The sequence below is a fragment of the Haliotis rufescens genome, unplaced genomic scaffold (assembly GCF_023055435.1).
Source record: "Haliotis rufescens isolate VD_foot unplaced genomic scaffold, xgHalRufe1.0.p SCAF_3, whole genome shotgun sequence".
Taxonomy (NCBI): domain Eukaryota; kingdom Metazoa; phylum Mollusca; class Gastropoda; order Lepetellida; family Haliotidae; genus Haliotis; species Haliotis rufescens.
The window spans coordinates 11,531,239-11,558,434 of NW_025964001.1; the positions used below are offsets into that span (position 1 = coordinate 11,531,239).

The window sequence follows — 27,196 nt, forward strand, 5'->3', positions numbered from 1 at the left end:
CTAGTGACATGTCTGTTCATTAAAGTAATTACAAGTGAAGTATTTGACTTGTTAAGTCTGCGAATCTTTACGGAAGATCAAAAAAGGTTTGCATCAGTCATCACTTGTCAACAGCCATCGTTGTGGAAGGAAGACCAAACCGTTACCATGTTATCATCATTTCTGTCGAATACTTACAATTACCAGCATCCAGACAACTCGCATCTTTTCTTCCCAACTCCGCTCAACGTTCCCCAGTTCGCATACGGTAGACAGTCCATATTTCCCCCTTCGTCGACACCATCTTCATCAACAACACCGACGACACTAACGACGTCATCATCACCAACAGACGCCTGCAGCATGGAGGTGAAGCAAGAAGTTGAGGGAGACTCCATTCCTGTGGCAAACACGTCCTCCGCCACCATAAAGTTCTCCATAGATAATATCCTGGGTCTCAAGTCGGAGGCGGTCAAGAGGGACGGTGGCGGTGGCAACGTTCCACAACAACCCATGTGTGGAGACGAGGACGACAACGACGACAACCAAGGAGCTTTGGATGAAGAGTCTCCTAGATTCCCCTGGCTTCAGTGTACCCGTTACAAGCCACCAAAACTGCCAAGTAAGTCTATTATTCCTTTCTCAAATTATTTATTCTTAAATTTATAATTCTTTGAACTGCCTTCTTCTTTTTGTGACAGATGCGCGAATATAACACTGTACTGAACCAACACTAATATGGTTTCATAGTGATTCATTAACACATGCTCATGACATGTTCTGAATCATACAACCAACTCTGCTTTTGGCAGAGATTTCTTATGATTTCCTATGTGTTTCGCCGCTTCTATTTAGTTGATGTGTGCGAAAATATGTGGGAAATAATATTTTAGAGAAGCCAATCAATGAATTCATTCTGAGATTAAAATAGCATTAATTGCTATCTGTGAACATTCTAGCATCCGTGTTTTCGTTGTTGTAGAGATGGCTCCTTGTTTGGTTCGCGATGGGTTCCCGTCCGGCAATTTGACGTTTTAATTCATGTATAATCATTTCACTCTCTTCATTTTAACATTTTGCGAACACCTGGTGTCCTCACTGTTGATAGTGATTTATAGATAAAATATAAAACGTCAACGCCAAAGAATAATTAGCCTCGATTACCTGCCGAAACAGATTCCATGGGGCATAAAAGGCAAAATATTGGTTAAAATTATATGAATGGATCACAGAAAGTCTGTGATGACACCAGGCGTTCGCGAATAGGGTACCCATGTTCTGCTCTAATTGCACATGTTCATGGTGTGTTGTGAATCTAATTTTTGCGGAGATTTCTATATTTCTTTGTTTTTTGTTGTTGTATTATGATTATAGAAAGAGTTTTGTCGCTTGCATTTCCAATTCAAGATATCTTCAGTACATTACTGACAAAGAGGTTTAAAAATCAAATATACTCTGTATATCGATTTTGAAGGGATGTATGCTGATCAATGATTTTTGTTCACTCATGGACGTATCAAATATGTTTTACATTTATAAATCCAGCGTACGTTTTTTTGTGGTATTTGAAATACGTTACTGCCAATCACAGTTCAACGATAGAACAAAACAAATATATAACAGACGCATACAAAATGCTGACCACTGGGATGTGACATAACATAATATCAATGAACTTAAACAGCGTTCCACAGATATTGATTTGATACATAATCAGGCACAACCAAAAACTGATTACATGGATGTAGATTGAATAAGCAATGTACGGTGTCACAGTTTAATCAAATATGGTAACGCACCCGAGACAAGGTATTATATATAATCCTCTATTCTCCCTGGACTGTACGCAAAATTAACAACAGCGGTCACATCGCTCACTATTAGACACTTACACAATGTCCTCGTTGGAGAAATCAATGATTTTACAGGAATTGACATGACAAACCATGTCCGCTCTCTGTTCTTGCATATGTGAATTAATCACATACATAAGAGCTTTGATTGTAATTACCTGCTAGGTGTGTGTAGGTGTCACCCCCTGTCTGCCGATGGTGTCTCTGTCAATGAGAGAGGTTAATTATAACATTCGTTTCCTTCAATAATATTCCATTAGTTATTACAAGTAGTACATTTCACTTGTAGCAGAGAAAAACAAAGTTTAAAAATTTATTTTAACAGATTCCAATTTTATTGGTTTGATTTGTTTAAATGTATTTGTTTCTCTTTTATTTATTTGATGTTATGTATTGTGAGGTGAAATAAATTGACTTAATGTAGTATTTTGGGAATAGATTTTTAGATTTGTTCACCTTAACGTCGTGCTCTATCAATGATATAAACCAAATTCAATTTCGCATAAGCATGAACGTGCAGACATTCTGGTGGAAAGAACTTTTGATTTATTTTGTTTTAATTCTTATTTTCGGAAAACAAATACAATGTTTTCTGATCTATACAGTCCTTTAAATGGTCCTTAAATATTTCATAGATGCTTTAGCTCCTTTGGTTCATGAGACTTGCTATCAAATTATGAACATTTCAAGTAATGATGATCGGTTTATAGTAATCTGTTTCTTTTTTATTGTGATCTATTTGGATTTGCTTTTACGGCAAAAACTGGTAATTTAGATTATTCACGAGTTAATGAAATTATATCGTCTTCGACGATTAGACACCGGGAAAAAATAGTTTTACGAGTAGGAACAACAGAAAATGAGAAAGTATTACTATCGCTAGAGGCAAGTTCTGATTATTGTGCTTTGTTCATTCCATACAGTGGGCCATTGTAAATACTGCTATTAGTATCAAAGATTAAATGAAAATTGAAAAAGTAAGTTTTGATTAGACATTATTAATATTATACCTGTTACACAGATTTTAATCATAATAATAAAACACACAATTCTTAATTATAGAGTATTTGAAAAGTAATCTTTTTTTATGAATCACATAAAAACCCTTTATAAAAATTAATTTATCGTTATTGTGTATTATCCATACTAATTTATATATTTTTAATTTACCATTAAATTGAACAAGTAATCTTGATGACATTTTTACTTTTTAGTACCGTTTCTTTATTTCCAGACATGCCATGCATTTGACAGTCGGACAAATTCTAGCGTTTTCAGGCTTGGTGTTAATATTTTTAAACAGCCATACGATTTAGAATATGACCTTATTTACATAAACATTTCCACGTCATCTTCGGTATTAATTTAACATAATTCATATAATGCTTATTTTTTTTTCAATGCCCTATTAATACTAATTGGAAGTGATCTGAAAAAAACCACTTGAATAGTTAATGCTTCCTTTCTTTATTTTATGTTTCTGAATGAGTAGCGATTATTATTGGGATGTTGTTAATGTTAACTCAAATGATCCTTTCGACAATATTTCGTTTAGGATACCATGCCCATTCGTTTCTTAAGCTCCTTGTATCGTCACTACAGCTGTACAGTGATTCGTGTGTGCACTTGAATTTTTCACTTGTATTTTGTTTGCTCGTTTTCGTGTGACAGACACACAAAAGTGAACAGCCCTAAGTGGTTAAGGTTTTAATTATACACGGTATGTTATGTTAGGCTTGTGGTCAAAACTATTTCTTTATTAATGTAAGGTTAATTTTAAACTGCCTTGTGAACAAGAAAATTACATAACAGTAACTATATACCAAAAGTGTCTCTCATAAAGTGACAAAATGACTGCGAGCATTTGGCGTACAATTCTTCAAAGGTTTAGCATCGCAGTTATCTAGCCTTATTACATGTTGGTTTCGTCATCCGGTTTCCACATTACAAAATTTCAAATGCGTTCATCAACTATATTTAAAGGTATATTTAATATCAGTTTCATTTGTTAGCTCAACACAGCCATCAGTAATAGTCGTACGTTATCATTCAACAGAACGTGTGGTAGACTATGCGCGTCCTCGGTGAGATTAATGATTTCTCATTATTGTGTTTCTTCTTCCTCTACGAACTTAAATAAATATGTAGAGCGTAAAGGGTTTGGGTGATCCGGGCACAGTCATGTTGGATAGGCTCATCATTAGCTCAGGGCCCTTGCTCACTGTACACAGAAAGCGAATGGGACTTCTCCAAAGAAGCGCTGCCTTGTCAAACCCACCAAGAACCTTTCGGAGAATGTGTAGGCTTCCCATTCCCAACGCCTAATACCTTCTGCATTACCCTGCTTGAAGGGCCGTGTTCCTGACAACAAACCCGGGTTCTTTCCAAATGTCAGACAACAAATTGGGAGGTACCAAACCAAAGGCACCGAGAACAATGGGGAGTCGGACAACGTGGAATGCAAGCGTGACATTTCGTAAGCGAGGTCCGCGATTTGCCATGTTTTTTTCCTGAATCTTGTCAATCACATTTGTGTCAAAAGGGACAGAGAATGCAAAGATATTAATTATTTCATTGGATTTATCAAAAAGGACACGGTCAGGTTTGTTGGCCTGGATATGTCTGATGTTGTATAAGGGCCTATTCCTCAGATTTTATAAATTATCGTTATTTCCATGACGCCCTCTATATATTCTCTCTCATACCATGGATGGTCCTCTGAGTCAAAACCACAAGCAATGCGAAGACCACTCCATCATGTCGCTTAAGATATGTTGTTATTATTATGTAGGGATTAAAATAAAAAATGCAGCTAAGAGGGTTTGAGTGATCCTGGTACAGTCCCTTGCCCCCTCTACACGCAGACCAGACAGCGAATTGGACGTCTCCCAGGAAGTGCTGCCGAGTCGAACTCACCCAGAACTTCTTCTTCTTCTTCTTATTATTATTACTTCTGTTTCGTCTTCTTATACGGGTGAAGGGAAGCTAACATGTTTCTAAATTGATTCTTTTAGCTTGCTTTTGTTCTTAGTGCAGTTCGTCTGTGACATTCAATACATGTAATATATTATACAGTTTAATAGCATTATCGATCATATCAGTACTGTACTGTACTGACAACGTAGCAGTGGGTCGCTTGAAGCGATCGCTCGTCATATCCGGGTTCGATGTCCCACATAGCGACAATGTATCAAGCCCATTCGGGGTCCCCGCCATGATATTGAAAGCGGCGTAAAACCATTCTCCCTCACTGAAAGGAACAATGAAGAGGAAGATGGAGAGACAACTGGAAAAAAAACTCCCACACCAACACGTTCCATCATAGCCATACAAATACAAGCCTTGCTCTGTAAAAACATGTTATGTTATATGTTGGTATTTATAAACTAATTATATAATGTCAATACAGAAGAATAACCAGTCTATAGTACCTGCCGAAGCAGATTAAAATTTGGCGCAAAGGTCAAAATAGCTGTGAAAATGATTGAATGGGCGGGCCACTGAATATCAGTGATGACACCAGAAAGTAATTAGATGGAATCAGATGTCTGAACTTTCTACAATATTTTTTGGGCATGATTTGCTATTACTTTCTTCGCTATCTGCATGATTGCCATTTAACAAGGTACTTTGTTCAGAAATTCAATATGTTTTCTCATTTCGTGAGGCCTAGTGTTGCAGTTTGTTTCTCTTCAACCCAATACTACTGAAAGCTGTTGCAATGACATATAAAGGTTTGAACGTGCACCATTTTTATTTTCTATAGTTAACAATGAGCCTACACTCTGTCGGATATAGGAGCCATGTTAAACCACTGATGTATATATATTAAAATGTGCCCATTGCTTGAGAGAGATATGAGGTAATGGCCTGTATGTCTTCGTTTTCAAATCATTAAAGTATTGTGTTCACGTTTAATTCTGGACGTGTCAGATAATCCGCTCGTACGTATGTCACGTACATCGTTAGGGTTATCAGGAGAGTGCGATAGCATTCAGGGAGGCCGGAATACTGGAATCGATTTAAACTTATTCCAAAGGTTTCAGTGACACCGAATGACTTTTGTATCATTCAACAGGAAGACATATACGCGCTTATATTTGAAAAGGCATATTTATAGTAAAACTTAAAAAAACAAGGCTTTTATCACTCATTTTCTTATTAAAGGGAGATAGACACGTCCAGAGCCAGGGTAAGAATTCCTGCTCCTCTTAGTGTATCCCCCCCCCCCCCCCCCCCCCCCTCCTCCGTAGCCTAACAAGGACCGGCTCCACCCTGTCCTGAGGCGACATTTCACATCAAACTCTCTTTAATTTCGCGGCTGCGCTAGCTTTAATGACAGGTGCTAGCTCTAAAGACGTGTGATGAGCTCCTCGCTAATACATAGCTATACACACGTGTTGATCACTGCTACTTTGACCAGGTAATGAAATAGTGGCGCGTTTCCGTCAATTAATTTAGAGAGGTGATGAGAGGATACAAGATAGTGCGTTGATCCTGTAAAGACCCCATGCATGGAGCTGGAGACTGATCTCAGCTGATACCATCTTGCACTGATCCCCAGTTCCTGTGTTGGGCTGCAGCAAGGGAAGCACTTACTGCCTGCCCTCATCGGGTGGATCTCTTTAGTGAAAGCCACTTGTTTAACTCGTATCAACCATGGACTGGGATATAAATATAATGCCACATAGAGGTAAATGTATATTACATTGAGTGAAATTTGTGGAAATGAATTATTTTCTACCTTATTTAGTGAAAATGAATTCAGTTCTAAATTATCCAGTAAAATGAATCAGTATCTACAATATCCGGTGAAGAGCAATTATTATTTAATTGACATAATGATTTTAACGTTTAAATATTATTTAACATCAATAAACTGCACTCAGCATTGTATTAAATCATTGTATTTGTTGAAAACGTCATATACAAAAGTATTAAAACTTTTATTACCAAATATATGAATCGCAATTAAATATTTTTAAAAAACCATAAAGTACATCAAAATCATAGGGAGGATAATAAAATATTATTATAAAAGCAATATCTTAAATACAACCCCACTCTGAACTCTCTTATCGTGGTCATTTGTTAAATCTGTCCTCGTTTGATTCCAATTTTGTTTCTACAACTAATATTACCTGAATCCTCGCAAAGACATTTCAAAATAAACAAGTAAAAAAGAGCAAATATCTGTGAGGAAATGTAATTATCTACGGAACATTGGTTCGATGTCTTTCATTACCTTAATGAAACTGACTACTGTTTGAAATAGATTTATTGACATCTGAATATCTCCATTAATTAGATTTTTCTGCAGTTATCACTGAGTGTATAGACGAACAGTACACCGCAATATAGTGCGCTGTCTCTACATAGACTAGAATGAGTGCGTTCAGTTGTGGGAATAATGGGGGGCCCTAATCAGTCGGGGTTTTCTATTTCAATTCGCTTTCTCTTTGAAAATGATTTCATTAGCTTCTGATTTGATTGTATTTGGTCATTTTCCATAGGAAACGATTAATTAGAATGGGACAAGGTTGTTTATTGCTACTATATTTTATTGGCGACTTATTTCAACGAGAGAGGGAAGTAGCCGATACTGTTAGTCTTAACGGTAGGTTAAACTATTGCCATCATACGAGTGTGTTTTCACCAATCGCATCAGACTAGTCATCGACATTTCAAAAGCAGATCTCCAATTCTCCCTTACATCATATCGTCCTTGCGATCAGGTGTATGTTCCAACAACTCAAAAGGACGTTAAGGAATATTATACCAATGACTTTGTGTAATGAAAAGTTAAAGGGGCAGAATAAAATTGCTATCAGGCAAGTGGAGCTTAATATTGCTCAGCGATGCTTGTGATCGCATTAGCCTCTGTTAGCTCAGGCGTTTGTGGGATCGTCATGTTGACGCGAAAAGAAGCGCAACCTATGACATTAAAGTAAATGCCCACGATGAAACCTCTTGTAGAAGTAAGTAATCTTATTATTAAATCATTTTTATTTTGGATATTATTCAGCGATTATTGAAACCAGTGTGGCACTGAAAGGTGATACAATATTAGACAAATCATTTATCGCCGCTAATGATTAAATCCGTTATCACATTGATATTTTCCTTTGTTGTAATGTTATATGTTATAAAATATTTTTTTATACAACTTGCAAAGTCACATGCGTAAATTCATGTACTAGCAAAAAAGTGATCGCGTTTGTTCTATTCATATCAATTTTAATATCGTTTGGTTTGATAAGAACGTTCTTTTATATCTTAGTATTTACTTCAATGTCCCCGTCTTAGCATGGAATGTGGTGTGACAAATTTGCCCTGAAGTCTTGTTACAGTTTCTGTAAAATGTGTATGGTACTAAAAGTAACCTAAAAATAATGTGCTTTTTTATATCGATAACGCCTTTATGTTGCAAGTAAAGGACACAGTATAATCAGAGGCATTTTCATCCATCAAGAAATAAGCAAAACTTCTAAAAATCGTTATACAATAATTATAACACTTTCAAATAGAATGGCAGTAAAAGTTAAGGCTAACGTGTTTCAGAACTGATTAAAGTAATTTTTGGCGTTTTCTGATTGTATCACGGTTATTTTGTTGGAAGAAGGCAAAAATAATAAAAACACATCGTTCGAAAAATACCAAAATTAACCATGCTAATGTACATGCAGTTGATGATGTAATAAATCATATCAGCTTGTCCCAAAATAGTCATAACAATATTTATCATCCAAAACTGGCTCTCACAGGAGATATCGCTTGGGTGAGATCAAGCGATATCTGCACTGTAGATATCGCTGCAATGAAATTGCATCACAATGCTTTGCAGACCATTGTGACGTCATTGTTACATGACGTCACAATCAAATGACATCACTAATGGTTCTGCTACTGAAGCTGTTAGCAGTACTTTTTACACTTAAGACGCTGCTTATTACTGTCTACAAACTGAAAAAGTTGGAGGAATGATTCTGAATGATAAATAAAATCTCACCGTTGTATCTTTTGATATCAAATATATCAACACTTGTTGATAAAAGTGGAAAAACTCCGAGGTGACACTGAAGTAAATACTAAGATATAAAATAATAATAATATATAATCATTAATGTATAGTATGTAATTATAAATAATAATTATTAATAACATATAATTATTACTTTTATCAACTTGTGTTGATATATTTGATATCAAAAGACACTCGGGTGAGATTCTCTATTTCCAATAACTTAAATATTTGACATGTGGGCGAAAAGGGGCTTTTTGATGTACCCTCAATGCTTTGGTCATCACTGAAACACAATAAGCCACGACGAATATACACCGTTGAATGAGTGAGTGAGTGAGCGACTGCTGAAGGGCAATTGAAGAAACGAGTCACGAGTACTGACAGGAGAAGTGATTAATGACAACGTCCAATGATATTCTTCATAGAGCTGTGTCATATATGTTTCATATCCAATAACCCAGCGGCTACAGAGATACACAATTTAATACTTTTAACGAAAGTAAATTAATCAGATGATCGTGTTGAAACGTAATCCTATGTCACGTATATCATATATGCAGTTAGCTATGTCACGTGTATCCTATAGGCAGTTAGCTATGTCACGTGTATCCTATAGGCAGTTAGCTATGTCAAGTATATCATGTAGATGGTTAAGTATATGAAATATATCGTATAGATGGTAAGCTGTATCACGTATAACATGTATGTACTTAGCTATATCATGTATATCATATATATAGTTAGCTATGTCACGTATATCATATAGATAGTTGGCCATATGTATACCATATAGATAGTTAGCTATGCCATGTGTATCATATAGATGGTTAGCTATATCACGCATTTCATATAGATGGTTAGCTATAGCATGTACATCATAGATATAGTTAGCTATATCACGTATATCATAGAGATGGTTAGCTATATCATGTACATCATAGATATAGTTAGCTTTGTCACGTAAATCATATAGAAAGTCAGCTATATCACGCATATCATATAAATAGTCAGATATATTCCGTATAGCATATAGGTAGTTAGCTATATCACGTATATCATATAGATAGTTGGCTATATCATGCATACCATATAGATAGTTAGCTATGTCATGTATATCATATAGTTAGCTATATCATGCAGACCATAAAGATAGTTAGCTATGTCATGTATATCATGTAGATAGTTTTCTATGTCATGTATATCATATAAATGGTTAGCTATATCATGTAAATCAGATAGATAGTAAGCTATGTCACGTATATCATATAGATAGTTAGCTATGTCACGTATATCATATAGATAGTTAGCTATGTCACGTATATCATATAGATAGTTAGCTATATCACGTATATCATATAGGTAGTCAGCTATGTCGCGTTATTATAAAGATGGTAAGCTATATCACGCATGCCATGTACATATAGGTAGTTAGCATATGACTATGTCACATATGACTGTATAACAGTATTGACATTTGGCTGAAGCAGTCGTTAAGCTCCATTCCTGTTTATAAAGGCGAAGCATATTCATTAGAAATCTCTGCTAAAAGCAGTGTCAAGTGCAGGCTTCCGATTAAATCATAAACACGTGTCTATGAATCACTATCAAACAGTTATAATACTAGGTGTCCATGCTTACCGTAAAAGGCGACTATTCTTGTCTTAAAAGGCGACTAACGGGATTGGGTGGTCAGGCTCGCTGACTTGGTTGATGCATGGCATCGATCCCAATTGCGTGGATCGATGCTCATGATGTCAATCACTGGATTGTCTGGTCCAGACTCGATTATTTACAGACCTCCGTCATATAGCTGGAATATTGCTGAGTGCGGCGTTAAACAACAAACCAACCAACCAACAACTAGGTGTCCGTGATAAGGTAAGCGTATCCTGCCCTCCCGGAGGCACCCGTCACAAACACATGCAAAGGAAAGGTTTTTATCGCCTTAAAAAACACGGGAACACATGTTTCAAATCAAAACAGGGAACTGCATCACACGAATGTTTGGGCACTGATGCGTCAAATTTGTAAATGTCCTCCACATGTCTACCATGAAACGTTTGGAAACTTTAATAAGGCATTGAGTACTGAAGAAGCAAGTTTTGAGCACGAGTCGTATGACGCTTTCTGAAAACAGAGCGTGCTCGATTGTACCTCAAAGGTTGTGACATGCAGACACCAACGACTGGAGCAGCTGGAGAACTGCTTGGCATAAAGGAAATCTCATCTCATCTCACACGAGTTGATAAAAGTGGGAAAACTCCGAGGCTTGCCGAGGATTTTTTCCACTTTTATCAACGAGTGTTGATATATTTGATTTCAAAAGAAATGAGGGTGAAATTTTATTTATCATCCAACATCATTCTTCCAACTTTTTCAGTTTGTAGACAGTAATAAGCAGTGTCTTAGTGTAAAAAGTACTGCTAACAGCTTCAGTAGCAGAGCCATTAGTGATGTCATTTGATTGTGACGTCATGTAACAATGACGTCACAATGGTCTGCAAAGCATTGTGATGCAATTTCATTGCAGCGATATCTCCCGTGGGAGCCAGTTTTGGATGATATAAAGGGAATGTTGACTATTAATCCCTTTTCATATAGACTTGCCGAGAGTCTTTTGGCATGCTGAATCTTCTGCATAGATCTAAATATGAAACGGAGAGGTGGTTTCTTTTATTTCTTTCGCCCTGATTATGTTTCTAGGTTTGTCAGCACCATACCCGTGCTCGTGGGTTTCACCGAAGTGGTAAACGTCTGAGACCTGCATCACTTCGGGCTTTCCTTCCACATTAAGCTGACACGCCATGATATAACTGGAATACTGTTAAAAGCGGCGTTAAACCCAACTCACTCACTCACTCTTTTATTTCTGGTTCAGGTAGGTCAATCCGTGGAAGGAAGCAGTACACTGTGGCGAATTAGGGGACTCGTATGTCCATTAACCGCCATGATGTCTAATTTATTTTTGTCAGTGTGATTTGTGAGTGAGTGAGTATGGTTTTACGCCGCTTTTAGCAATTTTCCAGCAATATCACGGCGGGGGGACACCAGAAATGGGCTTCACACATTGTACCCATGTCGGGAATCGAACCCGGGTCTTCGGCGTGACGAGCGAACGCTTTAACCACCAGGCTACCCGACCGCCCCTGTGATTTGTGAAGGTTGTTGAGTTGAAAATTTGATGATAGTCTCGTCTGCCTTATAAACTGTCAAACTTGACGAACATATCAGAGAAGAATTGTCACGTACGGACAATCAATGTTAATCGTCCTTCTCAAGTATACTTCTTTGATGGTTAATTTATATGATGAATGAGTTAATAATAATTACAACTTAAGTTACCTGTCATTAACACAACAGGGGATATCCAGTTTGACATTTTCTTTCTATTCATACAGTCAAAGCAGTGTCCTTTATGGCCATGTGGAACCAGTAGACAAAGTGTCGTGTTATAACCTAGCTGTCTGGGCGTACTGTAGCACACACAGCATTCACCTCGTCCACACAATGTAGCTATCCCACTATCCCGGGTCAACCTGTTCCCAACAATGTATTGGTCCTCACTCTATCCCGGGTCAACCCGTTCCCACAATGTAGTGGTCCTCACTCTATCCCGGGTAAACCCGTTCCCAACAATGTATTGGTCCTACTCTATCCCGGGTCAACCTGTTCCCAACAATGTATTGGTCCTCACTCTATCCCGGGTAAACCCGTTCCCACAATGTATTGGTCCTCACTCTATCCCGGGTAAACCCGTTCCCACAATGTATTGGTCCTCACTCTATCCCGGGTAAACCCGTTCCCACAATGTATTGGTCCTCACTCTATCCCGGGTAAACCCGTTCCCACAATGTATTGGTCCTCACTCTATCCCGGGTAAACCCGTTCCCAACAATGTATTGGTCCTCACTCTATCCCGGGTAAACCCGTTCCCACAATGTAGTGGTCCTCACTCTATCCCGGGTAAACCCGTTCCCACAATGTATTGGTCCTCACTCTATCCCGGGTAAACCCGTTCCCACAATGTATTGGTCCTCACTCTATCCCGGGTAAACCCGTTCCCACAATGTATTGGTCCTCACTCTATCCCGGGTAAACCCGTTCCCACAATGTATTGGTCCTCACTCTATCCCGGGTAAACCCGTTCCCACAATGTAGTGGTCCTCACTCTATCCCGGGTAAACCCGTTCCCACAATGTATTGGTCCTCACTCTATCCCGGGTCAACCTGTTCCCAACAATGTATTGGTCCTCACTCTATCCCGGGTAAACCCGTTCCCACAATGTAGTGGTCCTCACTCTATCCCGGGTAAACCCGTTCCCACAATGTATTGGTCCTCACTCTATCCCGGGTAAACCCGTTCCCACAATGTAGTGGTCCTCACTCTATCCCGGGTAAACCCGTTCCAACAATGTAGTGGTCCTCACTCTATACCGGGTCAACCTGTTCCCACAATGTAGTGGTCCTCAGCTATCCTGGGTCCCCTAGTTTCCCACAATGTAGTGGCCCTTACGCTATCCTGGGTCCCCTAGTTCCCCGCATGGTACTGGTCCTCCGCTATCCCGGGTCCCATAATAACCCACAAGGTACTGGTCCTCAGCTGTCCTGGGTCCCCTAGTTCCCTACAATGTAGTGGCCCTTACGCTTTCCCGGGTCAACCTGTTCCCACATTGTAGTGGCCCTTACGCTATCCCGGGTCCCCCAGTTGCCCACAATGTAGTGGCCCTTACGCTATCCCGGGTCCCCCAGTTGCCCACAATGTAGTGGGCCTTACGCTATCCTGGGTCCCCTAGTTTCCCACATGGTACTGGTCCTCACGCTATCCTGGGTCCCCTAGTTCCCCACATGGTACTGGTCCTCACGCTATCCTGGGTCCCCTAGTTCCCCACATGGTACTGGTCCTCACGCTATCCTGGGTCCCCTAGTTCCCAACATGGTACTGGTTCTCACGCTATCCTGGGTCCCCTAGTTCCCCACATGGTACTGGTCCTCCGCTTTCCTGGGTCCCCTAGTTCCCCACATTGTACTGGTCCTCCGCTATCCTGGGACCCCTAGTTCCCCACAAGGTACTGGTCCTCCGCTTTCCTGGGACCCCTAGTTCCCCACATGGTACTGGTCCTCACGCTATCCTGGATCCCCTAGTTCCCAACATGGTACTGGTTCTCCGCTTTCCTGGGTCCCATGATAACCCACAAGGTACTGGTCCACCGCTATCCTGGGACCCCTAGTTCCCAACATGGTACTGGTCCTCACGCTATCCTGGGTCCCCTAGTTCCCCACATGGTACTGGTTCTCCGCTTTCCTGGGTCCCCTAGTTCCCCACATGGTACTGGTTCTCCGCTATCCTGGGTCCCCTAGTTCCCCACATGGTACTGGTTCTCCGCTATCCTGGGTCCCCTAGTTCCCCACATGGTACTGGTCCTCCGCTTTCCTGGGTCCCCTAGTTCCCCACATGGTACTGGTCCTCCGCTATCCTGGGACCCCTAGTTCCCCACAAGGTACTGGTCCTCCGCTTTCCTGGGACCCCTAGTTCCCCACATGGTACTGGTCCTCACGCTATCCTGGATCCCCTAGTTCCCAACATGGTACTGGTTCTCCGCTTTCCTGGGTCCCATGATAACCCACAAGGTACTGGTCCACCGCTATCCTGGGACCCCTAGTTCCCAACATGGTACTGGTCCTCACGCTATCCTGGGTCCCCTAGTTCCCCACATGGTACTGGTTCTCCGCTTTCCTGGGTCCCATGATAACCCACAAGGTACTGGTCCTCACGCTAATTGCAATAGATTCACACAATTTCACAGCCTTTAAGACTGTTGCATATAGTATATTCCTCTTATGAAGCTCTTCGTATCTCTGACACATGAAAAGTACAAAATATGCAATTCAAAAATATTTTGAGGTACAATCGAGCGTGATCATTCTACGAAAGTTATTAAGAACGTCTAGATATATTCATAAAGATTCAGAGTGCCAACAAACTCTACACAAGGCTATGTGAGAAGAGAAGATGAAAAATCAAAGTTCTCTTCATGTCGAGCAATTTTCAGCAGGTCCAGCCTTTGGTGTCTTCTTTTCACAACATCTCAGGTACAATCGAGCATTCCCTTTCTTCGAAGGTTTCAAAGAGCTTCATAAGCTTCTTGCTCAAACGATGTTTGGTTAGGGTTACAATATTCAAGTCCTTAGTAAAATTTAATATATTTATGGTACACATGTGTGGGACTTTTTCCAAATATGACGCATCAGTGACAAAACGGATACCCGATGAAATTCCATATTTTGACTTGTACCATTCCTCAAACTGGCAGTGATGACGTCATGCTCTGCACTGCCGGAAATGGTCGTCATGTGTGAAGGTCAGGGACGTTGGTAATAGAAATAGCTGCATCAAAGTCGGAGAACTAGTTCTCTTTCCAATTCGTCTCTATTTCAGGAGTATAGTAGAGGGTTTGTCGTAAGGTTATGGTATACTTGGCTTGAAGACTGGTAGGACAGGACATTCTCACCCGTTTCACTAACACCTGGTGCCATCATTGTAACTTTACGGTAATTTCTGAGTGTAGGTGTCTATGAATGTTTTTTGAACTGGACTATGTTTGAACAGAGACCATATAAAAGAGGGACGGCCCTCACCAACAGTTTATCACTAACCATCAGCGCTACGGTCTGGCATGTAACTGATACACCCCGACACCCTGCTGTTAACCTCCCTGTACCGCTGCAGATGCGCAATAGATGCGCAGACATTCACGACTGACCATTCTGGTAACCACGTAAACAATATTACATAATATCCGGGGTAAGAGTTAATTCCCTTAGCCGAGATTTCTCCGACTACGACCAGCGACAATCCAATAAAAGGACGTCTCTTAGCGGATTACAAAGATTTTTGTATGATATCTCTCATTAGCACATGTCAGTTGGCTGCAAATTATTTGCTGAACATGTGTGTCCTCCGGGACATTTATTTCAATTTATGCTGCAATTGTTAACTATTATAAATAAACAAATATACCAAATCTACTACGAACGCCACAGAAAACTACGATCCGGTAAATTGCACAGGAACTCAGGAAGTGTAAATAAAACTCATTCAGAAGCAGGGAAGACACTTGTAACATATCACCCTATTCCCGATGTTCACAAAATATATCTCCAGATTAACTTCATATCTTATATTAAGTCCAGACTAGATTTACTTGCAAAAATGCATGATCACCGACTGGTGTAAATGCTTTACTATTAGCCAGAAAAAAAATGACGCCATATTAATGTTTTTATTTCATGTAAATTCGCTACTATTTTATAATGCTAATAATTCCAATGAATTAAAAATACACATTAAACTACGAGCGTTGTTAAATGAATTTTCGATGTGTCTGACAATGGGCTTCGAAAGAATCAAATGTTATTGGTTAATGCCAGTTTGGGGCTAGCAGTGATAATAGGGTTTGCCGGAGCGAGATAAGTTTGACACCTTCGACCTTGTTGTCTGGAACTTCTCTCCCGACGACTGCCGATATAATCCTTCTTTTTTCTTGGCATTTACAAAGCAAATGATAATTTTATAATACAAATATTTCATGTAACGGATTTTTATTTTTGTATGATGTTTTTATTGTTGTGTAAATACACAAAGTAAGTAGTACCTTCATCATATTTACATTATTATGATTGGGTTTAGGCCAAGATCATTTTGCTCATAATCAATATTTACACGGCATAAAATAAATAATTGATTAAATGTAGTCATGATTAATACAGACAAAATCTTCAGAAGATAACAAATATGTAGTATTGTAGTATATAGTATATGCGCGATATGTGATAGAAGCCTAACTGAAACAAAGTTAAACTTACGAAAAAATGGCGAAAGCAAAGGTAAAAAAAATACGTGTCTTACAAAAACAATTCTAATATCATACAATATGTCACTTTGTATAATGTTTCAAAAGATATATGCGGATGATAATCACAGACAAAATGCATGTTATTTCGTCTGCTATATATGGTAATTTAATTTAAAATATGTGACGTAAAATATGGCCTTGCGCCAAAAATCATACAAAAAAAACTACCGATCGTACCTAAATAACTTTGGTACCAAGCCAAAGGGGAAATCGTGATGAATGTAAAACTATTTAATTCAGGACCGATGATAGGAACACATTCGTCTGAAAGCATGCGGAAATTAAGAGTTGTGGTGTAATTATTTCGGGAAAAGTCAGATTTAGTCCCATTTCTGGAGTCAAAATCTGAAATATCGCATCCGCCCTAAATTTGTAAATGGCACTAAGCCAATTTTTAACATATATCCTTTTTATACACCTTGGTAACCAAGGACTTTCATTGCGAATTAGAGGCCGTTATTGAAAATCAAAATCTGCACTTTTGCCGATTTTACATGTGCGCCATTTTGTTCTCTCGGACAAAGACAAAGCGTGATCACAGTCATCAAATACAGTGACAACGACATGCTTTAGGGCACCAACAAATCTCAGTTGTAATGTTAACAATGTTAAGAAATACATGAGTGTAATTTTGTTTTGTAAAATATATCTTTTGCATGGGAAAAAAAGGCGACAGCGATGACTGCAGTGAACGCGTTTCTGCTCGCTTCCGGACAGGCTGCGCAGTACAAGCCGTAGCACTGATGGTTTCGCACATAGGCTAGAGGGCCGTCCCTCTATTATATGGTCTCTGGTTTGAACTATTAATCTTAATGACACAGGGGGGTTGGGGTTACCTTGTGGTTAAAGCGTTCGTTCTTCACACCGAAGACCCTGGTTCGACTCCCGACATTGTGTGAAGCCAGCCTCGTCCCCCACCGTTGGGACATAGGTGGAATATTGGTAAAGGCGGCGTAAAACACCACTAACTCACTATCTCACTTGATGATAGAGAAACGAATGTGAACACACTTTAACGTTTTAACTGACCGTTTTCGTGAACCTTAATAAGTTTCAATATAATTCCAATTCTAGGACTAAAGAAGAAGGACGGCGTGAAAAGGAGAAAGCTCGGCCGCAACCCACGTGTTCCCTTCACTCAGCACCAGGTGGCGGTGTTAGAAGAGAAGTTCCGCCGAACTCACTACCTCAGCAGTATGGATGTTGCCGAACTGTCGACAGCTCTCAACCTATCGGACAACAGGGTAAGTGTCAAATTTTGCCGAACCATTAGATACAATGGCCACCAAGGCAATCTCATTAAAATCAGACCTCAGTTCACCCTCCCGCTAAACAAAGATCTGCGGACATCCCATTAGGGGTCACGTTAGAACGACCTTTCATCCGACCAATCAGAGCATTGCTTACAAGATTATGAAAGTGACAATCGGAATGTGATTTCTAACCATGCAACCTCGAAAATTTCAACTCCGAACGATAGTTAAGGGTTTAACGACTGAATCCATACAATCTAGACCATCTATTAGCCATTCCAGAATGTTCTTTTGTTCAGGTTTCAAATTTGTAATCGAGAATTTGTCAAAATATGTTTCGATGCGAAGTAGCCAATTTGAAATTAGTGCCGAAAAGCACGAGAAAGCTGCCTTCTGATTGGTCATTCCATTGGTCGGTCAAAGTTCGCGCAAGGTCGGTCTGACGTGACCCGTAATGGCATGTCCTCAGATCTTTGTTTAGCGGTAGCGAGAACTAAGATCTGATTTCAATGAGATTGCCACCAAGGTAAACGAACACTTTTTTGCATATTTGCACATATGTTGCAGCGAGTGTCATGATAATATTGGCTTTGGTCAGCTATACCAGCAGGATGAATTGACGTTTTTCATCGGTAGATGTTGTTGTTTCGAGACAATATATCTCGCGTTTATTCAAAGGGGTTGGGAGGAAGGGATGGGGTGATATGGAAAGAATCTTCTGAGGCGAACAATTTGAGTGGGTGAGTTTGTTTTAACGCTGTTTTGAATTGTATTTAAATCACAAAACAGCGTGTCAGCTTGAAGTGGGAGGAAAGCTCGAAGTGAAACAGGTCGCAAACGTTTACCACTTTGGTGAAACGTATATGTTACTGACCTAATCAAGGCGAAACTTGGAATCTAAACACGATCACAAGATCCTGACACGTCACAGGGACGCAACTCTACAAGAGGCTTAACGACGACTGGGTCCCCCCGTGTCCCCCGGATAGTTTGCATGCCTGGTTGGTTCCCCGTCGTCATGACGTCACAAGTCTCCGATCGGTCCAACATGAAGTGAGTGTGCGTGAGTGTGTGCGCGTGCATGTGTGCGTGCGTCCGTGTGTGTATGTTGGGGTGGGGGTAGGGGTAGGGTTAGGGGAGCAAATGTCCCTAGTGTATCTCCATAAATGGTTCCCTAAATTCATAATTCTGTCTCTGACGCTGCTCCCGTCATCTAGATTACCAATGACCTATGTATGGCATTTATTTTCACGTAACTTAAATCACTGTACTCAAGTTTGACGTACATCGAAAAACAACTGTAATAACGCTCCACTAAATATGCGTAGTATATGTACAATTTATGTCGCGTGTCAAATACAATGTAAATAACTTTATGAGAAAGTTTGGAACTTTCTAATGAAATATGATACGTCGTATTTCTTGGGGCTCTGCGTCTATTATGAAGCCTTCTATTATCCTGCCACATATTAATTTATACATCTAATAACATTTTACCTCGAAGGTATCTCTGAACAAACTGCTGACATTTTAAAAATAATAAATTTCGACAAATTGATGAGCTGTCAAACGTAACTGTTTTTCACTTGGGTATTAATGTTTAATCTAGTTGACAATATTGCTTCTCCGCTTGTCGGCTATTGTGTGTATTTCTTGTCGTCATTGCTATCAGATGAAGAGCACGGTAATATGACAATATACATGATTTGAGAATTCATTTAGTGCACTGATTAAAGGAAACTCGATCCAACTACTAGAAAGGCATATCGCCGCCATCAAAGATTAGAAGAAAAGAAATCAAGGCAATATGATGAATTAACTTGACCAAACTACTCTGCGTTATAACTTTTCATAAGCACTTATCACAAACTAATTGTCTACTCTCTGAATCGCTGAAAGGTTATGTGTAATTCTCTTGCCAGACATTTCGCTTGCCATGTTTTAAAGAAAGAACCTGCCGCCATGGGCAGAAATTCACTAAGGTTGAAAGGGGATAATCCTTAATACAAGCTTTAACATACTGAGCGTTCCCTGACAAATTCTGAATGTTTTGTAAACTCAACTGCCAGGCAAAGAAAAGTATGCGATTGAAATTTGAATTTAACCAAAATATTACGAACGTTATTAAAACGTTCCTGAATAAAAACATTCAAACACAAGGTCCATATCATAACTGTGATACCTGAACCAACTACATCACCATCGAAAAACCATTTCTTGTTTGTTTCATTTTTAGCCACCATCAAACATGGGTGTATACTTTCCCTTGTTCGGCGGATAAAACACATAATAAAACCCGTATTCAAGTTACCATAGAAACCCAGCTACCACTGTAAATGTAAGTCCGTTTGATGCAAAATCGTATATATGAAATGCAAAATATACATCCGAAAGCAACGGTTCGTCTTAAATGGCATGAAATTTCTTTATTTGTTTGTACCAACTCGCCATCATAATTTCAGACATTGTTGTAAAGTAGAGAAAACGTTGTTTAGCCAACTTTCATGTAATTGTTCGTGTTTCAATGCCTGGTGTTACAAAGGGCATCGCGGAACACAGGGATAATTTCAAACTTCTATTCTAAAATATTTTATTGTCACTCTCACTGTTGCTGCCAGTTGAAAAAATAATTTGACTGACAATTGCATGATCTAAACCATCTCTTTTACAGTATGAAGCTTATATTTCGCTCTCTACTTTGTCAATGCACCCCCTCCGACTTGCAAATAATCATAAACGTGAAATACCAAGGTTCTTGAGATCAACTGTCAATTTCATCATGTATCGTATTGCAATGATATATTGAGCTCGTTCTGTTTATTTTATTGTTTGCCTTTGAAATTAGCTGAATAGCAATACCAAGAACATCCCTTACATTGCTTTGAGAATGTTTTACAGATTCTCATTGTATATTCCATTTAATAGCTCTTACAGAAATATACGCTTCTGATTTAGATTTTCCCTTTGAGATGATTTTGTTACAGAAATGACAGTAGAAGGTGGGCCTAACACGTGTGAATTTCACGTGCAAATGTAGGGCTATTCAGTTTACAGTGTCGACCCCCTTGTAACAACATGCATTAATACCCTTCATGACTGAAATTGTGGTGACGAGTAGGTACGGACAAATAAAGAACTTTCAAGCCATTTAAGACGAATTGTTGCTTTCGAATTTATATCTATTTAGCATTTAATCGGTACGATTTTTCAGCCAAAGGACTATAGTTGAGAATTCCAATGAAAGGTTTTTGTCGCTTTTATTAATACGACATGGATAGCGTTCCTCCTAGAAAAAAATATAACAAAAGTAAATAACAATATATTAAATGACATTTACTTGACGTATTCGTTCTGTGAGTATGTAATATATTTACGTCTTAAATTAAACAAGGATAATACGTGTCGTGGGAGCAGCTGTTCCCTATACACTCTATAGTACTATGTAGCGATAAACAACTTGAGTTTGTGTCGGGGGCTTATCGTTGATGGCGTACGGCTTCCTGGACATGTGTCTGTGTTTAGAGCACTTGAGAAAGACGCTGTTGGGAGTTTAACCGAGCGACGTCCACCCTCACGACGACAGGGGCGTGGTCAGAAAAGTATAGATTGCTTTCCAGTGGGCGTGGCGGTCAAGCCAGATTGTCGTCTTCCCGTTGTCTTAACTAAAGAGACATGCCCCGGGTGGATCGTTGACGTTTATCGGTCGGTAATGACTGGTTTGTGGCCGGAGCTGACAAATGTAATCTTTCTGATTGATGACAGAGCTGACTGCTACTGCCTCATCAAAACAGAGTTACCGCTTCACTTTGATACGCCGTTAAATGAAAATACTGAACTTATGTTCAGTTTGTTTCAAGACGTTGTTTTAGAGTGCAATGTTTTACAATGCATTTTATTCATTGTCTGACATTTATATAGGACTACGATTCAAATCAGGATCTGAAAATGGAACTATCGCCTTGGGTTTATGAGGCTGAATATGTTTTCAGCACATGTTTTCTCACTGAAAGGATAGACCAATCTTTTGGGAATATTATTCACACATCCAGTATTAGATTTAGTAAAATTGATGACATCCTCAACGTTAAATGGTCAGCTCTTTAAAATCCTGACCAAGGGGGATTGTGGAGAAGACACTGTTAACTTCACAATGGCTGTGTGCGGATGTCTAACTCTGATAGGGTCAAATATGGTATGCATACTTGAATAATGTCTTAAACTGTGACCACCTCCTCCTTTTCGTCTAATAAAAATCAACCCTTCCCTTACCATTTAAATAAAATATGCCAGAGAAACATTGAATTATGTTTATGCAGCCGTGAGGAATAAATCAATGAAGCTAGTATATATTGGTGTGATGTCAAGATTTAAGGGCTTTATTTCAGATACAAATTACAATGATTTAACTTTCAAATATTAGGAGTGAGCACATATCTCTCGTTCGCAAAACATGAGATACACGTTTGAACAATTTAATCATATTAACAATGTTTTGTATGTATGCATGGTACATCGATTGCATGTTGGGGAGTAGTTTCTTTATTCCTTTATTGTTAACAGTTGTAAATTTGGGGATTACACATTTAAACAAGCAGTAGGCATCACCATGGGCACCAATTGTGCTCACCATCTGAATTTTTGCTTGCTTGGATTGGCCAAATTAGAACAAGGAAATATAGCCAAAAAGTTAACTGAAGCTTTAGAAATATCGATGATCGGATATCGTTCAGTATCGGTTAAAAAGCCAGTTCCCTTCCACTGATTTACCCACCTGAACTGGAAATAGACAGACCAGTGAAATCGCCTCATCTGTTTCATATTTAGATCGATATATAAAGATTCAGAGTGACAAAACCGTCAACTCAAGACTGAATTACAAGAGGGATGACTTGAACTTTCCAATAGTCAACTTTATAGTTGACCAATATTCCATGGTGATGTATTTGATAACGGGAACATAGTTGTGGTTTAGACCTTAACTTTGCAGTGGTCCAGCGACTGTTTTCGGCCTAGTAACGTTTTGATATCGTTTGTAAATGTTGGGTCAAATTCGATTTTCAAGTTTATACAGTATTATACTTTCCTTTGCCGGAGAGTCTAGTATCCTTATTTTCTAACACTAATACAGTGTATTCAAAGGTCTCTGAAATAGTGGTCCTTCACTCTATCTAATAACATGTTTCTAACCCGCAGCATCATACTTGCTACCTTGCGTGGCTTCCCATTGTTTCATGCTTTGTGTCGGTGTTTGACTTTAGTTAGGACTTAACCGGCGACCGTCCCCACCCCTCGACTCACTTCAACAACCGTCCCCCTCCCCACGGCTCACTTCAATAACCGCCCCCACCCACGGCTCACTTCATCCTTTGTTTTTCTCACCCACCCCACAATGAGAACAGTTTCTCTGGTCGGAACCCGCAGTGGGGGCAAATAATAATTAGCTCTGTACGGCAAGAATCAAGTATCTAATATTGTCAGGTAGCAGACCGATACTTTCGCATCTCGTCATTATCTCCGGGCGAATCGCGCGGGTAACCTTACCTGTCCAGCAACTCGCGTGCGTTGTTGCTCCAGTCCCATCTGTGCCGAGCATATTAAAGGCTGAACCAGTCGAGCCATTAACGACTTTCTAATCTCAGGTAGAATCGCCTCAAAACAAATCCCGGCTTTTGAAGCCAGTGTAACATTTAAACACCAGCTTCTGCTACACCTATCATTTGGACAGATTTGTTTAGGAAACTAATTTTGCGCACAGTTGACATCGACGCCGCTAAAACCATTGTTTCATGTGTCGCAGGTGTAGGCCATTGTGTTTTTTATCCTTTGCCATTCGACTTCAGACATATACTGTTAAAAAACAGGTAGTGTATCAATGTGCTTGCTGGGGACTAAGTATGTTCAACGCCATTGTTAAGTCCTTTTTAAACTGCACATCTGTTTTCTGTTACATTCATTACACAAATGTGTCAACACGTTCACACCCAAACAAATCATACTACTAACAAGACCAACAGTCGCTTAGGAGCATCACCGTGAATTTGAAGCCTGAACTACTAAACTAAAAATACCTGATTAAAAAATTACTAATTCTTCAAAACTCGTCATACAATAAAAGAATTATAAGCTACTGGTTTTCGTCTTCGCTGTCTAATAGCAGTTTACTTACCGCTTTACATATTCTGATTGCAATCCCAGCACACCATGAGTTATATTTTTCAAATATACTAAATGTAAATTAGATTGACTATTTATCAATCTGTCAATTTACTTCATGTTTAAGATTATAATAGGACTGTATTCCAATGATATCGTTTATTCTTTTATTCGACCAGACAGTCTCGTAAATAAATTCGTCTATTTTGAAAACAAATTGTTAAAAAGTGATTTTCTTATTTCATTGACTATTGGGTACTAAAAAACTTGATTGTTTGAACACGCAAAGGTCTTATTTGATTCCAAGGTTCTATGAAGATTTACTTTCCTGATTGATCCGCACAACATGAAATAAGGCACCATATTGCCGGTAGACGCGACAAGTAACAGGAACCTCGGAATAGGCATGATAGACATAAGTACCGCCTGCAGCCATCACTCATATTTAAGTAATATCTGAAATTGTTCATATATAAGTATAAATACTCGTATTGAAGTATAATTCTTCATACGGGAATGCCATGGGCAAATTTCATACTTGTTATAAAGCTAAGTCTATTATACCGAAACTTGCAGATATCAGCCCCCGTGTCAGGTTACATATTTTGACAATTTAATAAAAACTTGATGTTCTAAGATCTAATATAAGATATCGTATTTACCTATCATATTTCATTGACATTATATCATGGTAAAAGGCATTATGTTCTGAAATGAGATATTTCGGAACGATATAGAGAGATAATAAAACTAGGTAACGGGCTCATAACTATTTGTTCTGTGTATGGTTATGTCAGAAATGTAACATCATGGATTATGTTATTGGCTTATATCTTATATTAAAATGTTCAAAATATCTCGCAGATGTCTTATTTGATAAATGATATACGAAATTGCGTTAGTTAATATTTGCATCTGAATATAATATATATTATACCACTTATTCTAAATATATAAACATTTCATAATTCTGTCTGGAATATCACATTTATATGTACAATGATATTGATATTCTATAACTTATCTGTATGATAAGTTGTTGCTACGTGTCCATGTCCAGCTGTCTGTTACACGTGAAAGATGGTAGGTAGATATGGGATAGAGCTAGTTCTACCTTCGATTCACAACTTGTACGGGAAATACGACCCTCTCACTCGCATCATGATCATTTAAGCGTTAAGAAGCTGATAGAATTTCATTCATTCCCTCACGATAATTTGAAGACGGATGTGAAGTATTGGATTATTTAAAGTGAGTGAGTGAGTTTCGATTAAGGCTTCTCTGAACAGTACTTCAGTTAATTCTGGGCGTTTCAGCGTCACGTGTGTGGGAGGAGTGAGTGAGTGAGTGAGTATGGTTTTACACCGCATTTAGCAATATTCCAGCAATATCACGGCGGGGAACACCAGAAATGGGCTTCACACATTGTACCCATGTCGGGAATCGAACCCGGGTCTTCGGCGTGACGAGCGAACGCTTTAACCACTAGGCTACCCGACCGCCCCGGGTGTGGGAGGAAAGCCCAAAGTGATGTAAGTCTGGCATGCTTTACCACTTTGGTGAAACAAACGAGCATGGTACGGTGCTGACAAACCTAGAAACACTATTGGGGGATCAAAGGCTATTGGCACGGTTAGGGGACGCAACTCTGCACAGATAATATGCGCGAGTGAGTCTCAATTTTATGGTCTTTCTCAGATGTGTCAATCTCATTAAAATCAGATCTTTGGTCTGGCTATCGCTCAACAAAGCGGCAGGGAGAACTTAGATGTGATTTTAATGAGATTGCAGATGTGTTCAAATATGATTTTTACGGAATCACCAACGACCATATACGGATTTAACAATACTCTAGTTAGCGCATAGACCATGACAACCCTTGTTCAGTTAGATCATTTAACGTGTGTTGCGTTTGGATTTGTTCTTAAAACATATGTTTTTGTCACAGGTGAAGATCTGGTTCCAGAACCGACGTGCGCGTGAACGTCGTGACAGAGAGGCAGCGCAGACATCAGCACTTTTCCCGCCTAAACCCTCCCAGCCACTAATGGTGCCCTCAGTCACGTGGCCCATCCCTTCCACCACGACCAACACGGCTTTCGCCCAACTCCGCACAGCCATCCAGCAGAGTCGGGGGGGCTTCCTCCCCTCAGCGTTCAGCCTGTACCTCCCCCGTCCCGCGGGCCAGGAGGGGGTCAAGTGTGGCGTGGACACAGATGACCGTGCGGACCAGTACTGTAGTTGAGGCAGGTCGAGACAAGCGTCGTACTCGAACTGAAAATATTTCTGTATGTCTGCTGCTTTGAAAAATAAAGGTAGTAGACATGCATAGACTTGTATATCTGAATAAGGAGATTCAGACTTAATGGTACCGCCGTGACCAAGAGCAGTGGTGAAAAGATGACAGCCGGTTGGTTCACCGTATACCAATTACATTACATAGAAGAGGACAACACAGTAGATACTGTCATGATTGTAAGGGGCGGTCCGGTAGTCTAGTGGTTAAAGCGTTCGCTCGTCACGCCCGAGACCCAGGTTCGATTCATCTCATGGGTACAATGTGTGAAGCCCATTTCTGGTGTCCCCCGCCGTGATATAGCTGGAATATTGCAAAAAGCGGCGTAAAACCATACTCTCTCACTCACTCATGATTGTAAACATTTGAAGGCCCCGGGGTATACAAATACAGACTCGAACAATGACTATGAAATCAACACCACCAGAGGCCACGCTGTGCGTAAATATCTGTCCAGTAATCCGTGTTAGCAAGGTAACATGTCACCCGATTCTACACCTGAATACTGACTGCAGTTCTTGAAGCCGACCAGAGCGACCACCACGGGAACAAATCATGAACTTGTTTATGCTGAGCCATGATTAAAACGAGTGTGTCTCGTGGGGAGCGGGGTGGCGTCATCAGCAATGATGACATTCCCAGATCTGACGTGATGATCACATGGTCAACATGACATCGATGTCACAAGTAAGGCATGAGAAACTGTCAGCGTATCGTTTGTAAAT

General features: G+C 39.6%; 1 protein-coding gene across 1 annotated transcript; it reads left to right on the forward strand.

The window, feature by feature from the left end:
• LOC124146601 (homeobox protein MSH-A-like) lies at positions 1–27,196 on the forward strand. The gene is made up of 3 exons (XM_046516957.2): positions 1–601; positions 17,844–18,013; positions 26,124–27,196. Exons 1-3 carry the CDS (start codon positions 148–150, stop codon positions 26,418–26,420), a joined length of 921 nt encoding a protein of 306 aa, XP_046372913.1. The 5' UTR covers positions 1–147; the 3' UTR covers positions 26,421–27,196.

What these genes read in the sequence shown, in the direction of transcription:
- LOC124146601 (XM_046516957.2), top strand. Translation starts at nt 148, where the DNA reads ATGTTATCATCATTTCTGTCGAATACTTACAATTACCAGCATCCAGAC. An exon ending in CAAGCCACCAAAACTGCCAA is followed by an intron (nt 602 to 17,843) that starts GTAAGTCTATTA and finishes TTCCAATTCTAG; the next exon opens with GACTAAAGAAGAAGGACGGC. An exon ending in TCAACCTATCGGACAACAGG is followed by an intron (nt 18,014 to 26,123) that starts GTAAGTGTCAAA and finishes TTTTTGTCACAG; the next exon opens with GTGAAGATCTGGTTCCAGAA.